This window comes from Buteo buteo, chromosome 23 (assembly GCF_964188355.1).
Source record: "Buteo buteo chromosome 23, bButBut1.hap1.1, whole genome shotgun sequence".
Taxonomy (NCBI): domain Eukaryota; kingdom Metazoa; phylum Chordata; class Aves; order Accipitriformes; family Accipitridae; genus Buteo; species Buteo buteo.
The window spans coordinates 7248250-7264112 of NC_134193.1; the positions used below are offsets into that span (position 1 = coordinate 7248250).

The window sequence follows — 15863 nt, forward strand, 5'->3', positions numbered from 1 at the left end:
TACACCGTCTTTTCCCACCTATATCGGTGGCGAGGTCCCATCGTGAGCCTTGAGGAGCCTTCAGGAGCTGGGTGAAGCTGTTCAGGGCCTGGGGGGGGGCGAGGGGGGGGTATGCCGAAGGGCCAGATGCAGCCACCTGGGCCAAACCAGCTTAGTTCTGCTTTTAAGTGGTGCGAAGGTCACCCTTGGGCCTCAGAGGTTTCCTTGCAAAGACGTTGAGACGGTGCCACACAAAAGAGGTTTGAGTCCTTCCCGCCCCACTTCTGCGCAGAAGCTATGAGGGGACAGGCGGTGGCACTGCTTCAAGTCAGCACTTTTACCAGGCACCATGATGGTCCTCCGGCTCAGAGCAGCTTGAGCACAAGGGACAGGGCCAACCCTGTAGGCAGCTGCGCTCTCGTCCCCAGGGCAGGCAGCCTGTCTGCTACTGCAGAGGCAGCAGCTCAGGCTACAGGCATGCTGCTCCAGGGCAGCAGTGGAAGGTAAATTAAGCCTCAAGTTCTTGATTCAGGTTTGAATAGTGCTGTACATGATGCTCAGGGGAAGCAAAAGGAAGCAGGCTACTGTCACTCTGCATCAGGAACAAGGCAGCTGTAGATGGTCTCGAGCTGTGAGCAAAGCAAGAGCCACACATAACGCAGGGGAGCGAAGTACTGCTCCGTTTCCATCTCTGTTATCTACAACTATTTATTTAGGAAGTATAAGCAATTTTACAAATCATTACAAGTACCAAAAAGCAGTATTAACTCGTACAAAATGGGCTTCTTACACGAGGGATGGTGGTGGAGTTGCGTTTTGGCATTTTGCTAGCAGGTCTGAGGAAGCGGGTCTCATGTGCATGGCGCTCCTGGGGATTTTTCTGACCCTGGCTATTCAGTCATTAACTCCCCTGCAGCAAGACCCACAGGAGTAGGACAGCAATTTGTGTATAAACACAGTCCAGTACCAGGGGTGAACCTGGGAAGCACGACAGAGATACCAGTCATGTTAAGTACTCCCCATGCTGCCACTGGCTGCGTTACACACTTCTTACTCCTTCCCTACAGGTCTCTTATGACTTAGACTCCCTCCAGCCTGGGGGAACTTCTTTTTCCAGAGAAAGCCTGTCATTATTCTGGTCACTGTGAGGGACTGTTTTCCTTGCCCACAACACTTTCTGCTTGAAAGCTACTTGAGGGTTATCAAGTGATTACCTGGTAATAGATGTGCTACCATGAGGAATATTTGGTTTTTAGTCTTGTCCTGGTGCTATTTAACAATTAAGCATACCTCATCACCAGTGCACAAGTCTTATTCCCCTCCTAGAGACATCCTTTCCCCATCTACCCATTGCTTTTTTTGCATATTTTGTTGTATTCCAAACCAGCTTTGCTGACCTCTTCTGAGCTGGAGTCCGTTCCTCTGGGATAATGTGTCCAGTCATGTTCTCTCCCATGAATATATTTTTAAATGTTCTTGTCAAGAGCAACACAAGCAAATGCTCCTATAAATCATGCATGTAACTTTTGCAGCCTGAGTTCAAGATTTTCTCTACAAGTAGAAAGAGCAACTCGAGATACTACAGAAACACAAGGTGGGTTCAGCTCCCTACAGCCACAGTGCGGCAGTGAGCGTCCCGCTGCACACCAGCGCTGCCACCCATCCTGCAGCCCCACAGCTGCCCTGTCCCTGCCTCGCTCCAGCCCTTCCTCTCCACCAGCATAAGGGCTGGATAGCCAAACCGCTGACGGGACAAGAACCCTGCTTGGTCAGCACTAATCCACATCCCCTGCGAGAGCGGGAGCTCCTTCTTTCCGCAGAGCCTTTACACTGGCTGGGGCCCTTCCTGTGACTGCCCCAGCCCTGCCCAGACAGCAACAGCTCTTCAGAGGATGACTTCACATCCAAAACAGGCAGTCAGTGGAGGTGGCATGAACCAGAAGCTCCTCTGTGCTTACACTAGATGCTGTCCGGACAGCTTCAGTTAGATGAAATCAATCCAACACGACACTTAGTTATAAAAATGTCCTGCACAGCATGAAGTTAGATTTTTCTTCTGCAAAAGTTAGGCAAGTTGGGGTGATGGACCCCATCTTTCCTCCTAAACTGAACAGGGCCAGGGCATGGGCTCAGGCAATGCCCAGCACTCCTCGCATCCCGTGCCAAGCCATGCTCTGCCTGGCAGTGGCAGGCAGGCTGGGGACAGCAGAGGTCATTCCCAATCGGCAGCATGGGCACAACCAATTAGGTTGGTATTTTTGTGGGGAGCGGCGAGAAGAGCAGACTTCAGCCGTGCCGCTCGCACCCAAAGGCAGAGATGGGGCCTTGGCACTGAACAGCATGGCCAGGGTGTGCACACCCTCCTGTTCCTCCGGCCTGCCCCGGTCATTGCTAGTGCCAGAGAGAGTTCTCCACAAGTTGAATAAAGATTATTTTTCTCTCTTGTTCTTCCCAATCCAAAATGCTGCTTCTGCTGGAGGAACAAATATGTATTTATACAGGGTGTAACTTCTGCTAGCCCAGGGTCATCTGCTCATCTTTGCACTGTCCTAGTATTTTGGCTTAGTGGAAAATATAAGTGAATTCCTACTGCACCAAAATCAGCAAGGCAGACCCAGGACTGTCACACCAGACTTTCCGTTGGCACCCTGTGCTGTCTGGCTAACATCAGAACCAACACATCTGTGCAAGCATTTGTCATCATTTTTGTCCTTTCTTAACAATCAGAACCATTTCCTCTGTGCTTACTAACCTTTTGCAGAAAATGAGGACACAGTTTAGGGAGAGGAGGGGTATCCCAGAGCAATGGTTGTCTAACCCATAATCCTTCTTTTTGCTCAAGTGACCGTACAACTGCTCTGAATGCTCCAACTCGTCTTTCCATGTTTGTAAAAATTACATTTATCTGAATCTTCTAGGCTTTTTCGTGTTTGAATTCCCATCTGTTTTGTACATTGCACGGTCTCTTCACACGTTTTCTGCATAGATGCTTCCAGCAAAGCCAGCAAACCTAGAGCTTGCCTTTCAAATGCCATACATTTTGCCTCAAAGCTGAATAGGTTCTGACGTTCGTCTTTTCTTTTGACATGCTTTAGGGAAGAAAGTTCAGTCACCACAAAAAGATTATATTCTTAGGATGAAAAAAAATTTTGTGATGAACTTGTTTCCTCCTGTGATGCTTCAACTCACTGGCAAAGCACACAAGCCCTCGAGCTCCCCTGTGGACCCCTGCCAAGGAAGACCCCACAAAGATGTGCAGCTGACATAGGACTGCTGTAACCAGCAAAAATCCTCCAAGAGAAATTGGGGCCAGCACAAGGAACAGGCACAGCATCATCCCAAATTAGAAGGCATTAGCCAGGTACATGACATGGTACATGCCTGACCTGTCTCCGACGTGGTTAAAATTTAACTCCAGGCAGCAACAAGAATGTGAAATCCCAAAAGCTCAACAGACACTGAAGCTGCCCAAACACCCCACAAATACTCTCCAACATTGGTTTTGTTCTCAACAAACCCTGGGTGATGGAGATACTCTTTGAGCGAACTGCATGTTCTGTAGACAGGGAGCTACTGTTTTTACTGCTTCTTATAAAATATTTATATATTTTTAGATGCCCAGCTCACACAGATTTCAGGAGGCAAGCGCACACACACATAAAATCTGGCCCAGTAGTATGATTAAACAGCCAAGTACCTTTAAAAACATTAAGTAGTAGGATTAACAAACATTTCAGAACTTGAATAACTGAGGTACATAAGGTACCTTCGTGAAGCTGCACCTCTTTTAATTTAGGTTATGTCACTATTTCTTTTCAACCACCTTTCAGCAACCCTTCCTCTCAGCACTTGGAATTTTGGACTCAGCAGCATATCACATCATCACATGTGCTTTTATTTTTTTCATAAAATATTTGTTCCTTCTACCCAAGATCTTTTTACTTGAACCCATTGATATAATTTTTGTCTGTCTCAAATAGAAGCTGAGTGTTGAACCTGCAGTACTATTAATCTAGTGTGACTGCTTTATCTCCTCTTCCAGACACAGCTTTTATTTTTATTGATGCTCTTCTTGGTGCAGGGCTCTTGCCTTCAGAGAGTGACATGTTTACATCCTAGGGGAGAACTCTCAATATGCAGTGAACAAGCTCACTTCTGAAGAAAAGATAAAGCTATTTTTCAAGGCTGTGCCTCAACCCTTCTCTTGGAAAAACACATTCATTTCTAGACTCATACAAGACTCATCTCAGCTCCTTAATGTTGCTTACAGGTAGCTGTTAGTGTATGTATTCTGGAGACCTTCCCTTCCTAAGTCCAGTGTGAGACATGTAGTCATGTCCTACAAACACATCTCCTACTGCAGATACAGGAGCTGAAAGACTCATCATTGCTCTTCTCTTTGTTGATCTGTTGTCTGCCCTGGTAGGGATCTGGCCTGCAGCTGAAGTCCCTTGCTGTAACTCTTTTCCCTGAAGCGCACTAATGCTTGAACAGTCATCCACACATCAGTCAGCTGGAACACAAAACAGCTTTTATGTCAAGCTGTAAAACTGTTTGTTATTGCATTGTTTCCTTGAATATATATGTATTTAGTCAGTATTAGACAACCTCCCTGCCATCGCATCCTTGGGTCAGGCTAACAAATGACTTGCTGAAGTCCCACAATGCACAAAGACAACACTTCAGTTCTGTTTTTCCCCTCTTGGTGCTGTTGAACATGTAAACACGTGACTGCACAGCTGTAAAGGGAACATTCCCCTTCCCTGAATCAATTGTTTGTATACCTGAATTTCAACTGTGTACAAAATACTAGGAACTGATGTGTTGTCCCTAAGAAATTACATCCTTTTCTGTATCTGGAACTCATTTTAACCCCTTAATAGCATACATTCCCATCTTCTCATCCCAGAGAAGAGGTGTCAGCATAGATCATCACCCAGAAGGTGCTGGGGAAGGGAAGGACTGTGTAACTTTATGGTTTGAGACAAGAAGTTTATACCAAATCCTTGGCATGCTCTTTTCTCCACTTTGTTCCACACATTTTTGTCTTTGCTGGTGGCCAGTTGGGCTGACCACTGATCACATCAACAGTGCAATTCCAGCAGCAGTTTCTGCGCTGTGTATGCGTTACCTGGGTGTGAGCAGAGGAAACGGATGGCACATTGGGTGGTGTAAGAAGAGCGTGAAGAAAACCAGCACCACTTTGACACCTTGGTTTAGCAAGTGTTGACACGACTGCCTAAAGTCTCTTTTGCCACCTGCAGAAGAAGCCTTCCGCAGAGATCCAAGGCTGCAGATCCATGTGGATACCTGGCCACTGCTGTGGATCAGAGCATGCAGTGACGAATCTGATCACCATAGTTTCCAATCTTCCTCGAAAGCTGCCGACCTTCGGAGTTTGGTTCCACAGCTCTTGGTAACTCTGGATTCAAGGCATCCCCAACATGTGTTGGAGTCATGAAGCCATTTCATCCTGTTTGTTTCCAAAATGGAAAGCCAGGGCCTAAGGGCTGCCCTGCACACAGCTCTTCTCTCAGACGCAGGTCAGAGTGCTGGAAAGCCCAATTCAAACAATTTAGGAACTTTGCAACTAGGTCCTGGAAATGCACACCAATGGCCTCAGCACCGTGGGCTTCAGTTTAAGACCAAAAATACGTGAAACCAAACCCTTGCCTCTCCTTCAGATCAATTAGCTTACTGGTGCTGTATGTGACCACAGCCGATGCAGTTGGGCATGTATTAGTCTGTTCTGATGCTCCTCATGTGGCACGAGAAAGCGCACATCAAGCAGATTAAAGGCGGTGCAACAGATACAATCCCAGCATCTGATAGATAGTACAGGGAGGCTTTAAATAAAAACAGATTCTTCAGCTTCAAATCCACAGGTAGGGTAACTAATTTGATTTTTGTCCTATTTTATGATTGAACTAATGTAGAGGCCATAAACTATTCTTATTAAATAAAAAAAATAGGATCTGAGCAATCTAGCGAAAAAAAATTTTAAAAACCCCAGCAGCAGAATGGGGTGGGAAGGACTTTTTTTTCTTTTTTTTTTTGGCTTCTTTTGGTTTATCCTCTGGAAATCCAGGATGGACAAGGTGAAAGGGATGGCTGATCCTAACAAACCCTGCTGCTGAGTGTGTTCTGCCCTCATCATTTTCTCTGATGAGTAATGTGCAAGGGATGGTCACAGAAGAGCCCACCCTGAAGCAAACAACAAAACTCTTGCTTATTTAGTCTGACAAAGTCAAACCCAACCTAATCCAGTTTGAATTATCCACATGGGGATGAAATCTAACGGGCACAGCTCCGTGGCGCAGCAGGCACCACCACCTCTGCAGCAACCTCCAGCCACCCATTCCTGAGGTCACAATTCCAGCAGGAAATAAAATGCAAATCCTTAAGCAGACATCCTGTACTGTAGGCATAGGTCACCCAGGGACTGGGTTTTCTATTTCTTGAAAATTTTCAAGCAAAGATGTGGTAATTTCCAAAACATCATGCTCTAATTCTACTGCATTCGTTAATCCTGATGAGAAATATTTGTGGTCCTGACAACAAAGTCACCTCTGGCCTCTACAGTCCACAAAATAACAACTTTCCCTTGGTCCTATACTGAATCATCACACTAAACTTAATTGCATCATATTTCCTCTAGCACTTTTTGGTAAACAGCCATTTCTTCAACAGAAAAAAAATAAAAGGGATACTGTGAGAGAAACTTTTGTAATACTTTCAGCTACATCAAAACACTGTGCAAGCTCTTTCTATTTCAAGTTTGTTCATCTGCTCCCTTTAAAAGGAAGTTATTACAGATCAGTTTTTTTCCACAGCTTGGACTGTTATCTTAGCCTTGCACAAAGACTTTTTCCAACCAAAAAAAAATAAATCACAAATTACAGTAAATAAAAAAGACAAGTCATACGATGGAAGCATATACACATTTAACTAATGTACATGCGGTCAGGTTGTCTTCCCCCACCACCAACGCTTTTAGACAAATCATCTATGCCAGGCTGAAGATTCTCTAACAGTTAAAAAATCAACATTAGACTAAAAAACATACTCAAGGTTAAAAAAAACCCCAAAACTCAAACCCCTGGGAAATCAAATTCCTGCACAGTTCTGACACCACACACAGATCCACCACATCATTGTCAGCCACATAGAGCTCAAAAGCTTTGCCCTACGCCCAGTGACTCCGTGCACTTCTGTCCATAGGAAAAGGTCTCAAACCAGCAGGGAAAAATTTACCAGCAAATTCCTCTTGATGATCAACAGAGGGCATACCAATACTGCCACGTGTTTGGTGATGACAGGATGTCATAAGGAGAGCGCTCTCTCCGATACGAAGATCTCCTAGACCTCCCATCTTCCAGGGCTCCAGAAGTTCCACCTTTGGCAGGCCACGGAGCCCACATCACTGTCACCAAGCCATTTCCAAAGGAGCAACAGCTATATTCTGCATTAGCAATTACTCTCCAAAGGGTTTCAGGTGTAGCCCCACATGGAGTGCCTTGCAGGCTTAAATAAACAACCTCTCCTCCTCAGAGGTCTAGTCCCCTCTGAGCCAGCACCACTATGCCATCACCTGCACTGCCCCTTCTTACCCACCAGGCTAAGGTCCCTAAACAGACTTGGATAGAATCATAACCAGTCCAGAAATGTCCTTATTCCTCATGTTTTTAGCCTAAATGCAAGCAGAAGCAGTTGGAAAGAATCTGCGCATAGCCAGGCAGAGTGCTCTGTGGACCACCAGCACATGCTCTGCTGAACCAAGCTGCAATGCACGCTGTGGGGAAAGTCTCTCCTTCCAAAGCCAGCTGGACAAGGCTGGCAGAAGAAGCTGCCCCACAAGCGTGCCCCACACCTTTGCCTCCTGTGTGAAGCTCCCCATTCCTGCCCCTGCCAAATCACAAACCATAGTTTCAATCCTTTATTCACCCAACTCGCAAATAGTTTCAGTTTTGGAAAAGCTTTGCAAAATTAAAAAGTTTTTTTTCTTTTTGATGTAACATTTTGATCTGCCTTCTCCTTCCAAACCTGAATATACAAGGTAAGAAAATAACATGGCTTTTGCATTTCTTTTTTTAAAGATGGATTTCTCTTGAATAAGAGAACCAACCGATGCAATCAATATTGATCCAGAGGGAAATGAAACTGCATTTCAAGCTCTCTAAAAACACCAACATTTAATTTTATAACATAACCAGGGGTTTATTCCACAATATAAACTGCAACATTTGATACAAGCTACCCAAAAAAGGAGAAAGCCAAAATACAGCTGTGGCAATTACTTTACAGACCTTTTTTTTTTTTCCTCCTGTCTTCTACATCACTGGGCCATCAGTGACACTAGGATCTAACATTTGCTTTCTGTACATCAACCAATGCTAGAAGCAACACGCTGTTCAGAATTGTCATTCCAGTCACTGAAACCAGACATAGAAGTTATTGCTCAGATAAATAAACCTAATCTACGAAAAACAAAGTGGAAAAAAACTAAAGTCCCCAAAGAGTTAACAGAGTAAACAGGGATTTCCTCAAAAGAGGATTTATTGGAAAATTCATGGTGCAGGTTTTTGTGCACCTAAACCAAGCTGAATTAAATACGCCGGTAAATCCCAGAGAGGTAATTTAATGCTGTACAATAAAAGGTGCATGTTTCAAATGCCTTCCAAATTGGTGGAAACCCCTGCTAAACAGTCAGCATCTCAAACCTCAACAACCACAAACAGATCAAGGGAAAAATACAAAAGTGTCAAAAATTGTTTTGAGTTCTGGAAAATGATCCCATAAGGATAGAAGTAGCACCATTTGCAATCTGGTTCTTAAACCAGCCCCTGTGGCTTTATTGGAAAATTCTGATAACCTTCTTTACTCAAGTCCTGAATGGTTTATGGGGAGTTTTACTTCCGATATTGAGAGTCCTTCCCAGTGCAGCTGATGCAGATGTAGTCCTCCTTCTCTGCCATTTCTGGAGAGATGCCCACGCACACCTGGTGGAACCACTGGTTGCAGCTGCCATCACACTGGACCCAATCCACCTAATAAAGAACAGACATACTGGTGTTCAGAGAAGGACCAAGAAAACACACACAGCATTCATTATTCATTTTTGGGCTCCTAATCTATTTAAATGAGTGAGAAATGTCCCATTCTACAACTGGCTAGTGCTGGATATTCAACTCATGCTCACTGTGGACTCCTGCAGTCCAGCTCCTCTGAAGCCGGGAGAAGGCCACACTTCCCTTCATCTCTCCTATTGCTTTCCCACCTATAGCAAGATTGTGGATGGTAAGTTCACCACGGCCCTCCCAGGCACCTGGGGATGTCCCTCTTCTCCATTCTCCAGTATGGATGGGCCTGCGCAGAGTTCCAAGGCACTGCCCCCATGCACAGAAAGGCTGCAACCCACAAAGTCTATCTACAGCCATATTTCAAGAGCAGAGATGAATACGGTGTCTGCACAGCCCCACCTCCTCCTTCCGATTCCATGCAGATGTTTTGATGTCCACCTGCCTTCCCCAGTCCCAGCTGCATGGCTGCTCTTGGAGAAGACGGGAAGGATCATTACTAAAGGTGTCCCAGCAGTGGCAGACATTGTCTCTGGGTTACCAAGTACCTCATGCTCTCTTTGCAAATAGTGTTTATGCAGTCGAACAATTACAGGGCAGCTGAATGTCCTAGATCCCAGCATTCCGAACACCACAGCGGGTCTCTGCCTCTACTGACCTCATCTCCCTCAGGCTGGAGACAATTCACAGCAGGGCAGATGGCATCTTCATCCTCAGAGTCCTCCTGCTCAGAGAATGACACGTCTGAGGGAAGCAAGTGGCTTTCACTAGAACGCTGCATCTCAAAGAGACGCTCCCGCTCCCTCTCCAGTTTGTTAGTGCAGAGATCCTTTGAGTGATTCAGTTTCAGTTTCTTCTTTTTGGGTGTTCTCATTTTTTTTACTCTTGCTCTCTTCTCATCACAGAAGCTCTCTCTCTCAAAACGCCGCTTCAGTTTTCTTTCCATGTAACTAATTCCATCTTTTTTTCCTCGGCAACACTCATTCTATTGGAAAGATATTTTAGCAAAATTGTAAGTGTGCAACTAACACTCATTATCCTGTTATTCCATACCCTGCTTTTAGGAATAGGCTTAAGTAAAAGTGCAGTGTTTGAGGGAGTGCTGCCTTTTCAGCAGAACTGGGATGTGTAAGGGGAGCAAAGGATAGGGTCACACCTCAGTGACAGAATTTATTCTCATTTCCTGCCTGAGCCCAGTGATTCAGAGGCAGCTCTCTCGGAAAGCCTCTTCAACACAGGACAAGAGTCAAATTAGGATAGACGTATTTAAAATACAGAGAGTGACTATAAAAAACAGATTCAAATTGAAAAAATGCATGAGGCCACAAATTATATTCAATAGTTTGTAACAAATTCGGTAACTTATCAACTTCTTGACCCCTTTTGAACAAGGAAAATGTGTTTTCATAGAAGTACAGCCACACACAAACCTCTTTGTAAAGCTTATGGGTTCAGGCAGAGCTCTACTCCAAAGTGACCCCAAGCTCATTGCTGTTGTCAGACACTTGCCTTTTCATTTGTCGGTCCAACGGATGACCTCTGCTCTGTCTCCAAAACAGGGCTTTGCTTTGTGAATAGGATCTGGTACAGCTCCTGTATTTCAGGCAGAGAAACCTGTAGCAGCTGGGCTTCCATCATCAGCTCATCCAGCTCTGTGCTGATGACTATTATGAAAGATAGGGAGAGAGGAGAAAAGGAATTCTTCAGTGTCAGCACTGATGAGAACTGCACAGATAATGAAAATTCTTCTCTGGTAGCACATTAAAAAAAAACTGTGAAAGACTTTTTTTAAATCTGCAACTGTATGAATTAACTCTTATCTATTCCCTCTTCACTGCTCATTTTTAATAGCAGGGTTAAAAAGAAAGATAAAGGCTTGCACAGAAGTGACTGCGCTGTGGCTCAGTACCCTTCCATGCTTGCATTTCTTGCTGCTTCAAGGATAAGCGTTTGCCATCATGCTTGGCAATTTTTTCTGCTTCTGCAGCTACAAGAAGCATGATGATCCCCTCACTACCTAACAAGTGGGTAAGATGAACAAAGTGAGTAAAATCCGTAAGTGGAGCCAAGAGAGTAGAGGAAGAAAAGCTGAGAGGATGAGCCTTGCAGCTGAGTTCTGCTGTACAGTCACCACCCACTGCTGCTATCGAGCTTCAAAACTTCCATTGGGCTTCTGAAATAGTCACAGCTAGGGGAGGCGAAAATCATCGTGTAAATAACAGCATTTTAATATAGTATTCAGTACAACTCAAATACGGCCTGAAAAATAAACCTGGTAGTATAACCTTGTTTGATTTTAACCATAATGTTAAACTGATATAAGTGTCTTGTGTAACATTAATATGGATTAAGCTGCACTGACTTGAACATATGAAGATAAGACTGGACCTGTGCCCCTGGAGCATTATGCATCAGGATGAAAGAAATTATAAATAACTTTTTACAGTTGTAAAATGATGCAATTTATAGCATGTCTATGTTAGTCCAATAAATACAAAGTCTGAGCTAAGAAGCATGCAGAACCTGCACTGAGTGACCTGGAGCACAGCTGCAGCCACAGCAGCTAAGAAAACTCAAGTCTCTGTGACAGTTGTGCTGCAGTAAAACTTATGTGGGCTTGTGTCCTATGGGTTAAGTACCCCGTGGTCTCCAGCACTATTTCCCTATGTTGTTCCCATCCACCTCCTACAATTTCAGTGGTCTCTACCCTCCATTTCCCCCCCCGCAGTCTGTTTGGCTGGCCACAACCCACTGTGTCCTGTGCACGTGGGAAGCAGCCAGCTCTTGACCGATACCTCTTGTCCTACTGCGCCACATCTTTTCATTACACGTGGGAAATTTGTACTGTTGAGGAATTTACCCCTCTGCCAAAGCTGCACATTAAGTTCCAAAGCTGCTGAGGGGATGGAGAAGCAACCAGACACACTGCACAGTCATGTGCCTCCCTGCCCCAGCCATCTCCTGTTGATCAGGACCCCCTCTCTTCTCCACCAAACACAGGGAAAAAAAGGAAGAAGAAAAAAAGAAGAAAAAAAATCAAAGTGAAGATTACAAACCATGAAGTGGGATGCAGTGCTGTCCTGTAGAAAATGGAGAATGTAAATATATGGTTCTGTTATCCCAGTCGTGAGGCATGGAGAATGACATTGCTCCAATTGTCTGGGAAACCTAGAAAACAAAACAAAACGCATAGATATTTTCACTGAACATGTAGTTTTGAAGTGTCATATAACTGCAACAGAATCAATACTTGTTTCTCTTACAATTGCTTAAATCTTGTATTCCTGGAAACTGTTCAACCTAATACACCCAAACCCTTCATCCTACACCTGGAAATAGGCAAAAGCAACTTTATTGCCAGAATTCTTAGCTGTGAATTATCTTTTCCACAGAGATCATAAACTGGCCCTAGCACACACAGCAGCATGCTCTACCAGAGGAGAACAAGACTGTGGAGCAGAGACAACACAGGCAGAGTCCCTGTAGGGACAATCCCGGACATGTGGAGGCAAGGTCTTCAGCCCTAGAATTGACTCGGGGTAAATATCACAGTTTCCTCCCTTTGTTCACAACAAAGAAGCAATTTCTCACTGCCTTCACCCGATGAGACACCAAGCCGTTCTGAAGCACTTCTCTTTACCTCAGCACACACAATAGAAATGCCAATGGCAAAACACACATGTACTTACGCAAAGGCCACTTAGGAAAGCCAGCAAGTCTCAGTTTTGGACTCTCGAGTGTCAGAAAGGCATCTCACCAGATGCCTTCCAAAATATTATCCACCTCACTAATTCAAATCTCTGGGCCCCTTTCAAGATCTGGCTTTCATCAATTCTCATAGCTGTTTTTCAAACTCATCTACTAAATGCTCCACATTCTTCACTTTGGCTACTGCCAAAGAAGCCCAACCCCAGTGGTTACTGCTATGAGCTTCTCTGGAGGAATAAGCATGTTTGATTATCCCAGATAACAGGGAAAACAGAATTGTTACAGGACAGGACAGCAATGCCGAGACACTGGTTTCACCGAAAAACCACCTCAAATCCATTGAGACCAAGTTTTAGCTCAGCACCTGTGCCAAGATGGCTCTGGAGGCCACCTCTGACCTGCCCTTAGAACCACTGTCTCCAGGAAGGCTCCTTAGCTCAGGCACAGTGAGGGACCCAAGCTGATGCATGTGGTCAAATGCTCTTCCACTAAGCTTCCCAGGGACCTCTGATTTGGGAAATGAGGTCACAAGGACCTCAACTAGCTCTGCTGGAATTACCTTGATTTAGGAGGTTTACTGACTTGAGCTCCAGACCACACAAAAATGGTTAGACTGCTTTCAGGTCAGAGGAATGTCATGGTATAACACTGAGCTAATAAAGCTAAGCTTACTGTTTCCATTTCTGGCCCAAACATCAATTTATATGCCCAAAATCTTGCCCAGTTTTTTTCAGCTATACTAGTTGGTCTAGTAAAAAGATACTTTCAAACCTAAATTATCAGAAAAATTGTTAGATGCCTCAACATAGTTTTAATTTCTAAAACTAGTCTTGCCTATTTGAAAGATTTGGTCAACACAAGCAACTTGGAATAGCTGACTTACTTGAGAAGCAGCTACAATACCTCTTCAAGCATGGGTGGCACATTTTATGGTTTAACATAACTGAGCTGAGAACACACACACACAAACTGCAACAGGGTTGCACTAGCAATACTAAGGTGTTTCAATCTAAAAATAAAAGCAACAGTGCATTTCATTTTAGGTTGTTTTATGTTTTTTATGCTGCACAGACATTTCATTTCAGATTTTTTCTGCATTTATAATCTCAGGAAAACTAGAAATGCTTAACCCATTTCCCACTTTCCCTGTCCTTCTTGCTGAAAGATCTTTACTGGAGGAAGTTTGAAACTCCCTCATGATCACACCTGAAACAGTTGCTGTAGCTTAACTCAGTAATATTAGCAGAATATTCAGCTTGGGAGTTCTAGTGCAAGCAATAACAAGAAGAAGGAGCAGTAATGGCTGAAGATACCCCGTTGCAAACAACCTCATCTGAGAGCTAAGCTGGTAACACACTGGAAGGTTTGTGCCTCTGTTACTAATTCTCAACACTTAAAACTATATTGAAACACTTGTAAGAACAGAATATACAGACTAATTGAATACTATGCACTCTAGAAACAATAGCTTCAACAACTCTGTCATTAATAGCGTCGCATTAGAGCTTAGGAGCTGGGAGAAGGGAAAATAGAGCCTTTAGGATTAATTGCTCCCAGGACTCCAGCAGAAGGAGAACATGAAGCTGCTGCTGGAGGACACACACATCCTGGCTAACCGTCAAAGCAGAACCCAAACTCCTTATATCTGTAAAGCAACACATAAACAATCTGCCTTGCCAGTATTTGTATGCAGATACAACGAACCCAAAACCCAGTGAGGTGTTACAGGCTGTTCTTGTTGACCACATGCCACCCACTGCCAGGAAACCCAGAAGCAGCTCAGCCTCACCTTGTTTGTCTCTGGCAATTGGCCTGCTGTGGCTTGCCATCTGTTGTACAATAATCCTGAGCCAACTTTGTCTTGTATAAGTTTTAGATTCCCTGAATATAACATTTGTTGTGCTCTGTGCTGCCAGTTCACAGTTCTCTCGATCATATACCGTAAGGCATCCCCCTCAGGAAGCCTCACACGGATACGCTGCAAGGAGGCCAGCAACGGTAAGATCTTTTCTAAAGGTGGCTTTTCTGATCGATGACAGTGTGGACAGAGCCACACACGAGGTCCCTGCAAAACGTTGGGCACCGAAACACAGCCAGTATGGAAGAACCCTCTGCAGAGTTCACACTGTATCATTGGAGCAGCCGGCTCCTTCTGGCACAGACAGACTTTCAGTTCTGCGTCCTCTTCACTAGACAGCACCTTCACTTCGTTTGCTGCTCGCAGAGAACGCAATGCTTCCATCTCCTTTAATCGGGCTTCCCCAAGCGTAGCCATCTAAAAGGGAGTTCAAAGAAAGGGATGTAATCTTGAAATGAACATTAGTCATTAGAAACAGGGCGACCTCTGCACAATCACGCTCTTCAGATACGCCAGCGAGTATTTCGGATTGTTAAGAAGCTCCTCACTCCTATACGCCTTCAAGGCTTTGAATGTTTGAAGCAAAGCAGTTATGAGGGTGTGCAGTGATATGACTTCAGTTTCCTTCTGTTTTCTCATCAGGCCCAGAGATACAAAGTGTATTCCTTTGCAAAAAATGACCTCCTAACTCCTTTCTTCTCTGTTCCAAATCCTTCATGTTTTGTGATACAAAAGCATTACCTTCGTTAAAGCAGCTTAAATTCTGAAACAAGTGCTGATTTGGCTTGCAGGTACTTCTCTATGAACATGTCTCTCGAATATGTAGTCTGACTCTGTATAATCATATCTGGGCAGTTTTCAGAAATACAAATGCATCTCTGATACCCACCTTACACTGTCAAGTGCACAGGGCTGCACCCTGACCTATGTACTCGCTCTGGGGTTTGTAAACACCAAGTGAAATTCAGGTGTACTCCTGAATGTGTTGTTTGCCCTTTCTACACCTGCTCATGATCCTTTTTTTCAGGCATCTTTAGCGTTAGCTGCTATTAAAGACAGCAATATATTTCAGTTTCATAAAGGCTATTAATAGCAGCTGCAACTAATAAATTCTATGCATTTTGTTATGTATATAAAGATAAACATATACAGTAGGGTTTGTAAATACATACAAAACAGTTATTTCACACATCATGGCTTTGAAATGTGATGACTAGAAAAATATTAGCTATGCAAAAATT

General features: G+C 44.2%; 1 protein-coding gene across 1 annotated transcript in view; it reads right to left on the minus strand.

The window, feature by feature from the left end:
* Nucleotides 1–6201: 6201 nt before the first annotated feature.
* Nucleotides 6202–15863, minus strand: part of KDM5B (lysine demethylase 5B) — a 60811-nt gene continuing 51149 nt past the window's right edge. The window contains exons 23-27 of the mRNA XM_075056016.1: nt 14554–15039; nt 12113–12224; nt 10566–10720; nt 9715–10041; nt 6202–9026 (exon numbers count right to left, since the gene is read on the minus strand). Coding sequence (XP_074912117.1) covers nt 8889–9026; nt 9715–10041; nt 10566–10720; nt 12113–12224; nt 14554–15039 — 1218 coding nt within the window. The 3' untranslated portion in view covers nt 6202–8888. The remainder of the gene's footprint in view (nt 9027–9714; nt 10042–10565; nt 10721–12112; nt 12225–14553; nt 15040–15863) is intronic.